The sequence below is a fragment of the Polypterus senegalus genome, chromosome 4 (genome assembly GCF_016835505.1).
Source record: "Polypterus senegalus isolate Bchr_013 chromosome 4, ASM1683550v1, whole genome shotgun sequence".
In the NCBI taxonomy this organism is placed as follows: domain Eukaryota; kingdom Metazoa; phylum Chordata; class Cladistia; order Polypteriformes; family Polypteridae; genus Polypterus; species Polypterus senegalus.
In genome coordinates this window covers 31,647,858-31,664,105 of record NC_053157.1, presented here as the reverse complement: position 1 = coordinate 31,664,105, position 16,248 = coordinate 31,647,858, and the positions used below count along the sequence as shown (strand labels likewise).

Below are 16,248 nucleotides of genomic sequence, written 5' to 3'. Positions count from 1 at the left end.
GTTACTCAGTAGCTGGGGACAAGGAAGTCTTGGTTGATCTGCCCGGCTTGCTGCCACTGTGACTCTAATGGGGAAAGCGGTGACATAAAATAAGAGAAGATCATTTGAGACTCTTCTGCAGCATTTCTATATTTTACCTTATTAAAACCACTTAAAATAGATAAAAACTTCATGCAGCAAGCTTAAATTTAAAATGGTATGTATGTGTAATTCTCCAGCATAAACCGTACAAATTTACTGTAGGAGATCCAGATCCGTAGAGTCATTAAAATTATTCTGGGGGGACAGGGTAAGGTTTCACCAAATAATTGCATCAATTTCTAGTTTGAATTTAATAGTCAGTGTGTGTTTAGTCAGCATGCAGTGAATAGCATGGAAAGCATTACTCCCTGTTGCAAAGGAGATGTGAATTAATAAGGCCCTCTAAAGCCCTTGTGGTATAACAGGAGCATCGGTTTTGAAAATCCGATACTATATATTCCATAAACAACAACCAAGTGGCACAAATAATAGAGCCTGAAGAGCTTTGGGATAGATTAAAAATACACAGACCCAAGCTGGTTATCTGAAGAATATCATAAACTATAACTGGTCAACAGTTCACAAACTAAATTAGCTGAAATCAGGTTCAAAAAATAAATAAAAATGATGATATTAACGTGTACTGAAATGTTCAAAAAGTTAAATAATGGAACATGATTTCTTGGCTAGAAATTCTGCATATATGATTTGTGTAAGATGATAGAAAGCAGAAACAAGGCCTTCAACAAACCTTTAGAGAAAAGTGAAGACTCTATGGGGATAGGCACTCTCATATATGGTGACCCATAGAATGGGCCACACGGGGGTCATCAGTGGAAGACAGAAAGAAAAATAAAGAGAGAAAGAGAGAGAGATAGGAAGAAGTCATAGGAGATTTTTCTGGGAGTTCAGAGGTCAGTTGATTTAGGAGACACTGAATATGCATGACATTCTTATATATACAGGAGAAAGTAGGGTGAAATGACACCTTTTATTGGCTAACTAAATAGATTACAAATTTGCTGCATAAATACATTTGTAATCTATTTAGTTTGTCAATAAAAGGTGTCATTTCACCCTACTTTCTCCTGTATCAATCTACGGCTAACACGGTACAACACTGTACTGCTATTCGTATATATAGAGAAAGAAGAAGAGAAGGCATGGAAGGTCTTGTTGGCAGGTGGCAGCATAGAAGTACCACCTAAAAAGCTGTTGCCAGGTTGTCTATTCAAGGCTAAGTTCAGTGTGCACTGGCATGAAGGCAGTAGTCTCCCGTGTAAAGGATCAGGGAAGACAAATTCCTAAGTTAGTAACTTAGAGACGAAGCAATGTGTTACTTCTTTTATCAAACAGACCACTAATGAGTGTTTAAGAGAAGCTGCAATTTAATTCCTACATATGGCCTAGAGATGTAGAAACATAAGTCTCTGCTAGCAGTGTCACTAAAAGAATGGCCACCATAGACTCTGGTAGTGCTATTATGGTGTACGCCCATTTATATGTAAATATGATGGAGTCAATGTTCCCTTATCATATTGCGGTAAGGGCCCTCACTCAGGCCAGGAGTAGATCTCGTAACGTCCAGTCTAAAAGGATCTCCAATGATGAAACCCACATCTAACTGGTCCTTGCAGTTCACCCTAACACTTGATCTCTCCCACAGGTCATCAAACAAAATTTCCTTCCATAGGAGCCTTCTGTTGATTACCAAACCTACACAAACGTGTTGTCTGCAGCTAACTTCACAGAGCAACATTCCTCACCAGACTCTTTGAGCTGTAACAGGAGCTACTGTATCACCTGCAAATACGGCAGTAACAATGCCCTTCATCTGGTTGCTTTTATAAATACCATATTAAAAAACTAGCCTCTTGCAAGTCTAAACATTTACTGCATTTTTCGTAGAAAGTGTCCATCCATCTATATAACACCCAGCAGACCATTTCAGGACGCACATCCAAGTTGCTGAGATCAAAGGACCTTACAACGCCTATTGTAAAACACGTTACATCTCTTGATCACAGCCAGACTGAGGTCTCTGTTTGTGTTCTTTCACAAGGCCTTAGAGAAACTTTTCAAAAAAAATAAGAAGTTAGCTCATTCTCATCCTGGGATCACACCTTTCTCCAAGTCTTAATGACTGACTTACTTTTTAATCTTTCCCTTCATGGCAGCTTTTCTCTCATCTAGTCTTCTCTTTCATTTCCCTGGCTTTTATTCCCTCCTTCCCCTCCTAAATACATGACCTGCTCTTTCCTTTTCAGTTGCACATCTGATGAAGGCTACTCAGCTGAAATGTTGTATTGTTAATCTTCTTTCCTTTTCAGCATGGCAATAACTTGTAACCTTTTTTATATATAAATACAGTACATCCACTTAACTTCTAAAAGACAATAGACTTCACATATTTCAGTGGTTCTCAAACTGTGGGGCGGGCCCCCCTAGGGGGGCACGAAGATGTGAAAGAAGAAAACAAGAATCAAAAATAAGAAAAATACATCTATTGAAACCAAAACAAATTAATTTAAACTGCATTCTGATATTAGAAAAATAAATACAGAGTTAGATAAATGTCGATAAAAGTTAAGTAGGTAAAATAAAATATGCATCTATGATATATCATTAATTTAAAAAAAAACAAATTGGTATTAGTGGGCTCCTTTCAAAAAAATGTTAGGGGGGCGCGATTAAAACTATTATGAAAACTCGGGTAGCAAATACTTAAAGGTTGAGAAACGCAGACATATTTCAAATAGTGTTTTGTTAAAAGATGAAAGGCAAAAATCACAGCTGAATGCCTCTGACATTAGTCCTCCTTAACCTCTTTCCTGAGTGTACCATTAACAATGAGCTGTATCTCAAGAGAGTTTTTGTATAATCTAAAAATGAAAAATTAATTTACATTTTGTGTTGCTTATCTTACCTGGTTCCTGAATGATAAGTTGGGCACTGGCTTGAACATTTCCTGCATCATTTTCTGCCACACACTGATAAAATCCTTCATCTGATTTAACAAGTCCAAGAATATGAAGATTACTACCACCCTAAGAGAAAAAAGAAAAGGTAAAGATCTTAACATTGGTGTCCTTTCAGACAACAAGTGAGACTTTGCTCCTCATCTATCCATCCATTTAAATAATCCTCAAAATTCGATTTTAGGTTTGCATTAAATGCTGGACCCTTTTCTCCCAGCATGCAACAGAAAACAATATTAATGTTTTAATCTATAAAATATATCAACATATAGATTTGTTGTCGTAATCTTATTCTAAACTAGTTACCTAGTCCAAGGCCATAGGATACTAATGTCTATCATTTGATCCATGGAGTGAAACAACCCTGGATGGGCTGTGGGATGTGGGAGAAAAACTTAAAATGACATTTACATAAAGCACATGATGTCACTTTTTCTGTTTTCATAACGGTAACAGTGTATCAAATATTTGTCTACTTGAACATATGATGTGGTGCTGTGTGTTTCTTAAGTAACATTGCTGAAAACTAGATGTATAAAAGCCAAATACCACTGACTCATCACAAAATCTCCCATACAATGAGTACTTGGGACTTGAAATTTGGAATGTAGGTTACCCTTGGCCCATAGGTGCTCGCTAAGAAACGGTTCTAAAATTTTTGTGGTCCAAGTACGTTTTCTCTGTATGTCTGTCCTCTTTTCATGAGAGAATTACTTAATGGATTTAGATCTGGTTGTTACCTATAATTTTCTTGAACTTTCCCTTTGACTTCTCTCATTGAACTAAATACCATAGTTCACTTGCAGTACCAATGTATTTATGCAAACCCAAGAGAGTGGCTGTGGGTCGAGAGCAGGCGGGTGGGGCCTTCCTTATTCAGCCTCTGTTTGAGTTGGTCTATGTCTCGCCACGTGTTGGAGCGCACCTTGTCTCCGCTTAGCTAGTGATACCTGTTTGTTTAACAGACATCATCATCTACAGATTGTTAGGGAGTAACGTTTGATGTTTTTGAGAGAGAGATCAGAGTTCCATGTATTTTAGAGGGTACAGTTGTGCTTGAAAGTTTGTGAACCCTTTAGAATTTTCTATATCTCTGCATAAATATGACTTAAAACATCATAAAATTTTCACTCAACTCCTAAAAGTAGATGAAGAGAAACCAGTTAAACAAATGAGACAAAAATATACTTGGTCATTTATTTATTGAGGAAAATGATCGGATATTACATAATTGTGAGTGGCAAAAGTATGTGAACCTCACGGATTAGCAGTTAGTTTGAAGGTGAAATTTGAGTCCGGTGTTTTCAATCAATGGGATGACAATCAGGTGTGAGTGGGCACCCTGTGTCATTTAAAGAACAGGATCTATCAAAGTCTGCTCTTCACAACACATGTTTGTGGAAGTGTATCATGGCATGAACAAAGGAGATTTCTGAGGATATCAGAAAAAGGGTTGTTGATGCTCATCAGGCTGGAAAAGGTTACAAAACCATCTCTAAAGAGTTTGGACTCCACCAATCCACATTCAGACAGATTGTGTACAAGTGGAGGAAATTCAAGACTATTGTTACCCTCCCCAAGAGTGGTCGACTAGCAAAGATCACTCCAAGAGTCAGGTGTGGAATAGTCGGCAAGGTCACAAAGGACCAAAGGGTAACTGAAGGCCTCTCTTATATTGGCTAATGTTCATGTTCATGAGTCCACCATCAGGAGAACACTGAACAACAATGGTGTGCATGGCAGGGATGCAAGGAGAAAGCCACTGCTCTCCAAAAAAAAACATTGCTGCTTGTCTGCAGTTTACTAAAGATCATGTGGACAAAACAGAAGGCTATTGGAAGAATGTTTTGTGGACGGATGAGACCAAAATAGAACTTTTTGCTTTACATCAAAAGCATTATGTTTGGAGAAAAGAAAACACTGCATTCCAGCATAAGACCCTTATCCCATTTGTGAAACATGGTGGTGGTAGTATCCTGGTTTGGGCCTGTTTTGCTGCATCTGGGCCGGGACGGCTTGCCTTCATTGATGGAACAATGAATTCTGAATTATATCAGAGAATACTAAAGGAAAATGTCAGGACATCTGTCCATGAACTGAATCTCAAGAGAAGGCGGGTCATGCAACAATACAACGACCCTAACCACACAAGTCGTTCTACCAAAGAATGGTTAAAGAAGAATAAAGTTAATGTTTTGGAATGGCCAAATCAAAGTCCTGACCTTAATCCAATCGAAAAGTTGTGGAAGGACCTGAAGCGAGCAGTTAATGTGAGGAAATCTAACAACATCCCAGAGCTGAAGCTGTTCTGTACGGAGGAATGGGCTAAAATTCCTCCAACCCTATGTGCAGGAATGATCAAAAGTTACTGGAAACATTTAGTTGCAGTTATCGCTTCAAAGGGGGGGTCACACCAGATACTGAAAGCAAAGGTTCACAATACCTTTGACACTCACAAATATGTAATATTTGATCATTTTCCTCAATAAATAAATGATCAAGTATAATATTTTGTCTCATTTATTTAACTGGTTTCTCTTTATCTAATTTTAGGACTTGAGTGAAAATCTGATGATGTTTTAGGTCATATTTATGCAGAAATATAGAAAATTCTAAAGAGTTCACAAACTTTCAAGCCCAACTGTAGCTGGTGATTGCCACAGATATCATGGCCATGTGCTTTTCTCCCCATGTGGGGAACGCTCTCCCATCAGAGCTGAACACAATCAGATACAGCGCCAATGCCTATTGATTTTTAAAGTTTGTCCTGTTTCATTACTATGTGGGCGCAGCCAAGGGGTCACAGTGCGCTAGTCATATATATATATACCATTAACAAAATGCTCATTTACTTCAAAAAATCTTCCTTTTTTCATTTTTATCAAAAACAAAATGAAATGTTTACTTAATTTAGAATGTTTACCTTTGAATATATCTCTTTCAAATTAGACTCTCAAAAATGCACCATGGACTAGACTTTACATTCAATTTTGGTCTAATTCAACGTTTTCTTACCACTGCAAAAAATGTCTATGCAAAAACTAGACACAAAAACTTTAAATGGGAGTTGTTTTGCTTTTATTTAATAAAAAAAAATCTGCCAATGGGGTAAGCAAAATTTACTTGACAAGATTTCTTAAAGTAAGCTAAATAAACGTTAAAACAAATTTTTGACAAGTCAATAATTCTTACAATAAGGAAAATAAGATTTAAGATCATGATATAAATACTTTTCCACTTGCTCAGATTTCATTTTTTGCAGTGTAAGCACATTTCCAAGAAATGGGTGAGAAAGAAATTCAATCTCATGTTTTCATGAAGAGCAAGAAAAAAAAAGTTTACTATGTAATAGAACCCAATGACGACCTATGCTGTACAAAAGCAAACAATGTGAAATGTCCACGGATAAAAGAAAAGAATTCTCATGCATAATCAATGTGTCCATTATCCACTTGTATGTTCAAAAAGTGAAAACACCTGCACTTCCTGCTAAAATATTATTAACAGTTACACCCGGAAAAGGCAGCATATATCATAAACAGGAAAACACATTCCCATAACACTATGCTTTTGAATTGGAGACCCACCTCTCCCCGTCTTTCAGAGTCCTGTATACAATTCACAAGCACACTACTAGACCTATGAGGGTGGTATCTTCAGCAATTGTAATGAAAGAAATGGAGTTTTATTGGCCACAAAGTCATAGAAGTGGTCTCAGTGCGCTACCTCATGGGCAGTCTGTGTTGAAAATCAGTATGGAGGAAGTGATGCCACCAATCCACACATGCTGTAGTCTGCCAATTAGCAAGTCGAGAGTCTGATTGCAGAGGGTGGCACTAAGTTCCACATCTAGGAGTTTAGTGGCCAGCATTCTGAGCTGTAGTCCATAAAAACAGTCTCAGGTATAACAGTTTTTATTATCCAGTATGGTATGTGGGGATATGGCATCCTCTGTGGAGCATCTATGCCAGCTAGAGATGGTCCAGACTATCTGGAATACTATATTTAATGAGTCCCACCACAAGCACTTCATTACAATGGATTTTATCATTTCTTGATTTCAGAAGAGAAGTCAAACAAACAGCTCTGGCTTGAGGACAGCCAAAGTTGTAAGTGGGCGGCTAACCATTTAATTTTAATCCTGTGATGCCACAGCACCTGAACTTCTCTTCTTATATTTTTATTACAGACACATAATCTGTTTTTTCGCTGCATGTATTGAAGCTTCTAGTGTATAGATTGTGCTTATGATGCAAACAGTCAGGATGGAAGTGTGAATGCAAAAAGAAAGCTGTTCCAGACACGAGGCTAAAGGTCTTTTAATTGGGTCTAATTTGATCATGCAGTCTCTGGTACTCATACTGTCATAAATTATTCAACATTTGTTCGCATCGCTGAAGCTGTGCAAACATCTTTGCTGAAAAGCTTGTCTCTTGGCCTCGGAAGGGTGATGTATATATATATATATATTTTTCCCTCCCTCTTAAACATTACTATTTTAAACATTCACTGCCTGCTTTTCAAGCTCATTCAAGATGGAGGATGTGATGTGCTCAATAATGAGCACTAGCCAAGGCTTGTACCCATTTGACAGCATTTGGCCAACTGTTCTGCAGTCACGACACATCCATCATTAATATATGAAACTGGAAAGCTGCTGCTTGGGTCATGATATCCTGTAAATATGACAGCTGAGTAATCAAGAAGAAAGAAGAGAAAAGTGAGAAGAATCCCACTGGTCGTGCCACCATTTAAATTAAAAAAGTGAAAGCTCGAAGGAAAAAAATTGATCAATAAAGCCAAAGAGACAGGCTCAGAAAAGTGTCTTCCAAGGAGTCATTTACAGTACAACATAAAGTGGGTTTACATGTTAGAAAATGAGATGAATCACCAAAGTTGTTAAAGAAAGAAATGATTTGAGAACATTGGAGTCCTCACACAGAAAATGATACATTTACAGTGAATTGCTTACATGATTTGACCTCATGGTTAGCATGTTGATGTTCATTGATGGTTTGCTCCCTACCTCAGTACATCACCTGGTGGCAGAGCAGTGCCATGGGAATCTCCCTGCCACCCTAGCAGCTGGCTTTTGGGTCAGTTGTAAGCACCTATCACACATGCACACATGGGAGGCAGCTAAAAGGACCAATAGAAGGTAATTGGGATTCAAGTATACGGGTGGCTGCCCCAAACCCTTTTCATGTGTTAAGGCTATTCATTTCAAACACCTCAGCTCATATCTTTTCTACTGAGCTACAACCAAAAGCTACCCTTCTCAGTCTCTTCTGCCAGTTTTCTTCCTGCTGTCTGTTCCTTTCTTCCCATAACTCTCATTCCTTTGAGCAGACAGCACACCCTCCCTGCACTCGGCAGCCAGCTTGGAGAACTTGGCTGTCTTCCTATCATGGCTTTGTTCTCCCTTCTTCCATCGGGTGGTCAGCTCAATGATAAGCGCAATTTTGGTAATAATGCATCATATCATACCACGTCTTGCCACAAACTTGATGTGAAGATCTCTTGTTGGAACTACAAATTGTTAATTTAGTTCGATTCTCATTTTCCATTCCTTACTAGGTTCAAGAAGTTAAATTGAAACCCTTGAGATAGTACCTTCAGTTCTCTCCCTGCCTAATGACCTGGACATACTGTCCGGATGATGGTGGTACAACTCTATTTGTCTCCTGTTTCTTGATCTCCAACACTTTGGCCAGCTTCCTCAGGATTGGATTGTGTCACCACCTGTACCATCCCTATAATAGTGCACTCTTACAGCCTGTGAGTTTGTGTTAGAGGCTTGGGTTAGCGGTGTCACAGCTCTCTTTGGTACTAAACCACCAGTGTAAATTGTGAGGACAAGGTAGGGTGGCATAGATGGATCTTATTAGAAAGCTGAGCTGGGTTAGTAGAATTCTCTACTTGGCGTGTTAGCAATGGATTCCCATATTGTCCTGCTTGCCTTTGGTTCTCTTATGATGCAGCCTTGACCTTGTACCACTCCTCCTCCATCTTTGTCACCTTTGCTGTGACCAGTTTCTTCTTCTGCTTTTTTGCTGGCTCTGGACCAGAGCAGTGGAGCTTCTAAACATCTCAGTCCAGTGCATCCTGTTTGTGTTCTGCCTATGATTGCCTGATATTGAAGCCTGCTAACAAACTAGTCCACCACCATGTCTCATACATTCCACTTATGGCCAGTATGTAGATGAACATGTGCTCCCCTGACAAGTTAGTCCTTAGACTCCTTCATCTCCATGAACAACCTGAATTCAACGAGTAGCCTTTTTATTGCTTGTACAATGTAGATGTTCTCCAGGTGCCTTTGTAATTTGTTTTTCTTTTTGATGGTATCCTAGTTTTCTCACACATTTCAAAGACGTGCAGGTTACACTTGTGTATTAGCAGTTCTGTGTTACAACATGAACTATCAAAAGGGATAAATAGGCAAGTGTAGTGGTTTGAGGTATTGGACTATAAACCAAAAAGGCTGTCAGTTTAGTCCCCACCATTGACTCACTGTGTGAACCTGAGCAAGTCACTTAACCTGCCTGCACTCCAACTGTCAAAAATACACACAATATATCATATGCTGCTCTCATAAATTTCCTTGGATAAAGGCATCAGCCAAATACACAATAATAATAATAAAATGTCAGCACTTGATGGGTGAACACCCATCACCTTTTAATAGAATGTGTGCAGGCCTTTTCAGCACTTTATTCTTAACTGCTTTGTAAAGCAGTTTGCTGTACTACTCAAGACAAGAAAATGACTGATTGATCGGCTTTCTGGAGTGACATGCTGCTAATAAAAGGTTTTCAGTGGTAACAACTTTGCTCACATATACCAAACATGTTTGCTTTCTTTGAAAAATTAAAGCTAATGTTAAGAGTAAAACAGGACTACTTCACGCCACAAATACTGCCATTTAGCCATATAGCTCTAATCTCAATGCAAGGTAAATTAATTTCATTAATGTTAATGCTGAACATTGATCAGTTTTGTTAATAATAATCCATTCATTCACTTTGGAACTCATTTAGCATTGTAGACCACAATTTAAAGCACAAGCTCACAGACACTCTTTTCTTTTGTGACGATCGATCAGCATACTTGGAAATATTGCTCAAATTTTTATAATGCTTTATTATTTAACTTGTACATTGTGAAACTTAAGAGGAAATTGGAATACAGGAATAAAACAATTTCAGACATGAGGAAAATATATTGACACTGTGCACACAGCGACCAAGCCAGAAACATGAGAAACATACAAAATTTGACAAACAGGAGACCTTTCAGTCCATCAAGCCAGTTTGTTTAGCTAACAGCTAAGCTGTCCCAATATCTCATCCAGATTCTTCTTAAAGTTTGTCAAGGGTTCTGCTTCAGCTACATGACTCTGTAGTTTGTTCCAGAGTCCCACAACTCTTTTTCTTGGCTTCAGTTTTAAATGCACTACCCCTTTAATTTTCACTGATGTCCTCAAGACCATAAATGACAGAAGTGACTCCACTCCATTGGGCTCTTGAGGAAGGCCCTTAACCTGCAATTGCTCTGTCATGGGTATGACGTTAATCTGCATCCAGCTCTGCAAGCAGGTCCTCCAACTTGCAGTGAAAACTTGGGGATTGGTGGCAGGATTGGCACTCCAGCCACCAGAAAAAAAAACCTCACACTGTTCATTGTGGTGCTGAGGTGTCACCCATTGCACAGCTGCACTCGGATCTCAGTCCAGGTGGTTTGCTGTGTGGTGGGTGCGAACTGTAATCAGCACATGCTCCCAACCTCCTCCTCCTCCTCCAGTGTTGTATCTACTTTATCAAAGCCTTTCTTAATGTAGAAGACCTGGATTAGAATTAGGTCTCCTCTGCTCAAGACTAAACAGGTTTCATTGTTTGAGTCTGTCAGAGTACAAGTACAACATGTCCTTGGATGCACATGATGGGTACCCTCTGCCCAGCTTCAAGTACTGCTATGTCTTTCTTGTAGCATGGTCACCAGAAACCCTCTACATTTTATTCAGAGGTTGCTTCCCTGCATGACAGTGTCTTCTATCTTGTATTTATAACTGACTAGCCATCCCCAGTGTCTCTGCCCACGTAGTAGTGAAACAGGACAAACTTTAAAAATCAATAAACAAACAGGTATTGTTAGCTAAGCATGAGTGAGGAGGGCCCCGCCCAGCTCTCTACTCCTGATGTCTTCTCACAATATACAGATTTTACTTTTGCCCAAATGAAGCACTTTGAATTTTTCCACATTAACCTGCATTTTCTAAGTGTTCACTCATTTCTGGAGGTTGTCCAGGTCTTTTCCTCCTCACTGTCAGCCATCCCTCTAATTTTAGTATCATCTAGTTTACTAACTATATAAGAATCAATGTTATTAATATAAATCAGAAAAAGTAATGGTTGAGTCAGTACAGTGACAAGCCTGGAGCCAGAGCTGGAGCCTGTCCTAGTAACCTGTGTGCAAGGCATGAGCCAAACCTTCATTTTCTAAAAATGTGTATTTCTGGCTCTGTGATGTAGTTAGTTCCCTTCCATGATTGTTTCCCACCTTGTAGCCAGTGATTCCTTGGCCCACTTCAACCCTGAACTGGATTATGCGGATGTGAGACTGTACAGTATGTACGTAAGTGTGTTCTGGATTTTATTTTACCATGTACCTACACAAAGCTTATTAATGGCTGTCACTTTTGACATCCACTTTCTTACCATGATTTTCCCATTACAGGAAGGGCTCCCTTTACAGGACATCCCCACCAGACTTCTGGGATGTAAACTAAGGTCCTGCAACAGAGCACAGTGCAAACATCTTAGCCAGTCGAGTCAAGGAAGGACTCAGTGGGACTTCTGACTGCGAGGGAGTCTCATTTTTGCAGTGGGCTTGTTTCGCCTGAGCCCTGTTTCATTCAAACCTCACAGTGTTTCACTTTCACACTGCCTCACCTTGGCCAGTCTGCATCATGGCGACAATGTTTTCTTCACTTGGGTGGCACACCCTTTACAGCACATTGCCACATGTACTCTTTTATTCTAAACAAAATAACCTAAAATTGAAAGACACTGTATAGTAAATCAATTGCTTCTGTCAGCTAGTGTTCTGGTCAACATCTGTTTTGCACTGGAAGTCAAATATTGAGTGGTATAATGTGAAAGGTGACCTCCATGGAGAGACAGAACTCACTCAGTGCTGATTCACTTACGAGTTTTAACATTTTATGTTCTGAAAGGGTAGAGCATCTGCACAATCTAATAGACTTCTTATATTGCAGAGGTACTGAGCAATTCAGAAAGTGCTTCTAACGAAAAGTGGCGAATAAGGAGGTGATGCACATAGTTTATAATACAATATTTATTGTAATTAGGCCTGCCGCTGGCTCAGAGGAATTGGTGTCAAACTGCTGAACAGTTAAACTGAGAAAAGCAAGAATAATAAACCTGAAGCGACTGCGGCCTGAAGCCTGAATGCTGGGCTTGCTGCAGAAGTGGCATTATATTTTAATTATTTTAGAACAGTTCTAACCGTTACCCACTTTAATTCAATTAATTCTTTATAGCACTCTTCATTGAGTTGAGACCTACACATAATTATAAATTTATAATAAGATAATAGCAACATGGCAAACAAGAAAGCATTTACATGTAGAAACACACCATTTAAGTTAAACACTGTAAATCCAAATTGAATTTCAGTGATTCATTTAAACAAATCATTCCAATGTAAAATACCTTGACATGATAATCTGAGAACTGGCCATTTCAGAAGAAAACCAAAACTCCTATCAAAAGCATTTCTGGAAAAAAAAAGTTCCCTGCGAGTTCCAGGGTTGGTAATAACAGACACAGTCACAGTCCTAATTATCCTTTATTTGGACAATTCAAGGAATACTGAAGAAGCATCTCAGATCTAAAGGAACTTTTAACTTTCATTGGCATTTAAACTGCATATCCCTTTAGAGCCCTCCCAATGCCAGTCAAAGCCTTTGTGCAATATAAACCCTCTAATGACTGGCAATGATTTTAGCTAGGTCAACTATCAGTCTTCAGCTTTGGTTGGAGTCTCAGTCATTTAACATCTGAACAGCATCCTAATGACTACCATCAAGTCATCTACCCTTTCCATAGTCTGGCTGAGACAAATTCTCCTGTGCAACACTCAAAAGCCAAGAACTGACCAACAGTCAAGAAACTGATGCTCTCCATGTTGAATCCGAGATTCTTGTTCTGGTGATGAGTTTCAGGAATCATCACAAAATTTCAAGTTAATACTCTGACTGATAAATACAAGTTAACTTGCAGTAGGATATCTAGAAACAGATGCCACCTCCGAGTCATCTCGTACACCATCTTTGAAGCTGTAGAGCTAAATACGAGCATTTTCACCAGCCACCCTACCCGACACAGACAGGCAGACACAAATATTATCAAGCACACACGTTTTATTCCAAGTGGGGTGGCGCTTTCTTTTTGCTCCCCACTACAGAGCACAGTACAATAAAGCATAAGAGACCAAACACAGTCCTTTCTTCTCTCTCTCTTATTTTGCCTCTCCCAGCAAGCTTTGTCCACCTCCCTCCGACTCTGGCTTCCCGAATGGAGTGAGGCGGCTCCTTTCATTCTGGTCCTGGGAGTGTTCCAGGTGGCTCATCAAGATAACCTGGAATCACTCCAAGGTATGGTAGAAGTCTACTATATGGGTTTTGCAACTCCCCCTGTAGGAGACCCACGCAACCCAGCAGGGCTGTAACAAGCTCCAGCTCCAAGCATGCCCTGTGGGAATCTGTGGTGCCACAGCCATCCAGGAGCGCTGTCTACTCGTGTCCCAGGGAAGGTATTGCCTCACTGATGCTCTCTCCCCCAGTCCCTCCATTCTTTTGGCATCCCAGCCAGGTAATGAGCATGTCCGTCCGTGACAATATGTAAATAAAGGACAGTGGACATCAGAAATAAGAATGACAAATCAGTGTGGCAGCACAGAACAGAATATTGTTCCAGTCACAAGTAAAACATTCAAACAGACACATCTTCTATCAGCAGAAGGACAACTACTAAAACTTTAGAAGAAAACTTACCACAATTTGAAAATAATCACTTGGGATAACCACTTCCCCATTCTTGACCCACTGAACAGTGGGAGCGGGCTTTCCTGTCACGGTACACTCCAATTCGATGTCCATGCTTTCATACGCATACAGGTTAGTGGGATAATTTAAAAACCTCGGAGGAACTGTAAAGAGAGACAGAAAAACAAAATGACATAGAAAAATCATTATTCATTTTACTTCGGAATTGGCTATTATTTTCAATTGTATATGGTTGGAGATTTCAAAATTATTTTGCATTGCTATTTTTTTTCTTTATTTAATAACAAATGTTATGATCTGGACTTGCCCTGTGGTGGGCTGCTGCCCTGCCCGGGGTTTGTTTCCTGCCTTGCACCCTGTGTTGGCTGGGAATGTCACCAGCAGACCCCTGTGACCCTGTAGTTAGGATATAGCAGGTTGGATAATGGATGGATGGATGATCTGGACTTTGTTTTATAATTTTTCAGCCTTTTCGTTGGCCTCCAAAAATAATCTGAGGGTTTTAGATGTCAGCAAATTAAACTGTGAAATTAGTAGCAAAATGAATAAGACTTGCAGGTTAGGTGCATTGGCGATTCTAAATTGTCCCTAGTGTGTGTGTGCCCTGTGGTGGGCTGGCGCCCTGCCTGAGGTTTGTTTCCTGCCTTGCTCCATATGTTGGCTGGGATTGGCTCCAGCAAACCCCCGTGACCCTGTAGTTAGGATATAGCAGGTTGGATAATGGATGGATGGATGGATGGAAATGAATAAGGAGGGGCCTCAAAATAAGAGTCACACAAATTATTTTGACAAAACTCATTTTCTTTGAGCTGCTTGTATCCACTACAGTTTTTCTCTACTTCCATTTTTATGTCATCCCAAATATGAGCAGGTTAGATTATTGTGTATTTAAATTGGCCCAGTGTCGATAAAGGGGTGTGCCCCACACTGGACTGGTGGCCCCCATCTTGCACCTAGCAACTCCTGACCTCAAATAGGCAGATAAAAAAAAGGGATGGATCTGCTGCTATGGGCCAGTATACAGATCTCTCATCAGAACAGGGACGAGACATGTTCTTCAGCCCAACATAGCTCATCGATCTCTACTCAGCTAACTTTCAAAAAATATCATGCAGCCACTATTATGAGGGAGTCACATAAATTCTTGGAATCAGTCAATAGCAAGAGAGTAGGGTGTAATTTTATAAAAGTTTGTGCCTACCAGTCTGGTTAATCAGTCTACCAAATGGCATTGTGCTAAGATGATAGTGTCTGAATTTCTAGATGTTTATTTTTATATATAATACGCTACTGTGACTGTTTGTTTGTCTGTCCAGGATTTTAAATCACCTGTAGCTTGCAAATCGTTTGACCTGTTGACCTGAAATTTGGTATGCATACACTACGTGACGTGTACTATCTGCTTTCGGGGTGATGATTGACCTCCAAGGTTATTCCTCTTTTTATTTGTATTTTTATTTTATTGTAGAATTAACTCTCGGCAGTGGCCAGCAGGGCGGCCGTGTGGCGCATGTGTACGGGCACCGTTCTCATCCCTAACACCTTCGCTGTCACTTCCCCTACCTCTTCATATCTTAAATCATTCTTGAGGCAGACTGAAGACTTAACTGCCAGCTTAAGTGAAAAATTAAGGAAAATGTACTAAGTAATTGCAACACAAACACTGACTTAATCAGTTTTAACGCAAAAAGATGCTGACGGAAGAAAAGAAGAAGCGGGCCGGTAAGGTGGAGAAAAGAAGAGCTGCTCAGGAAGCAGTAAGCGCATCAACCTTTGAGCAAACGAATGCTAAACATACAGAGAAAGAGGAGGAAAACTAGGAATGCTCAAGTCAAGTGTATGCACTGTATGTTATCGTGCAATGTGCAATTACTGGATCCATAATAATGCATCTGACTGGGTGATTTTTTTTTCTCCAAGCCACCAAGGCAGATTTTCAAGGGACAATAATGATTGCATGTTTTGACATTGACAGATATATTCTTAAAGAGTTTATTCCCACGGACAGAGTGATAATTACTGACTTTAAATTGCTCTGAAGAAGCGTCTATGGGAAAGCATAAGAAAAAAAAACATCTGTAGATATGGCACATGCAAAACTGGATTTTGTACCACGATAGCAGACCTGCACACACCACCTTGTCCTATAGCGTTTGACCA

At 39.7% G+C, this 16,248-nt stretch overlaps 1 protein-coding gene across 3 annotated transcripts in view; it reads right to left on the bottom strand.

The window, feature by feature from the left end:
* Positions 1 to 16,248, bottom strand: part of dcc (DCC netrin 1 receptor) — an 842,366-nt gene that overhangs the window by 309,786 nt on the left and 516,332 nt on the right. For all 3 annotated transcript variants that reach the window (XM_039750409.1, XM_039750410.1, XM_039750411.1), the window contains exons 6-7: positions 14,077 to 14,231; positions 2,948 to 3,068 (exon numbers count right to left, since the gene is read on the bottom strand). In XM_039750409.1, coding sequence (XP_039606343.1) covers positions 2,948 to 3,068; positions 14,077 to 14,231 — 276 coding nt within the window. The remainder of the gene's footprint in view (positions 1 to 2,947; positions 3,069 to 14,076; positions 14,232 to 16,248) is intronic.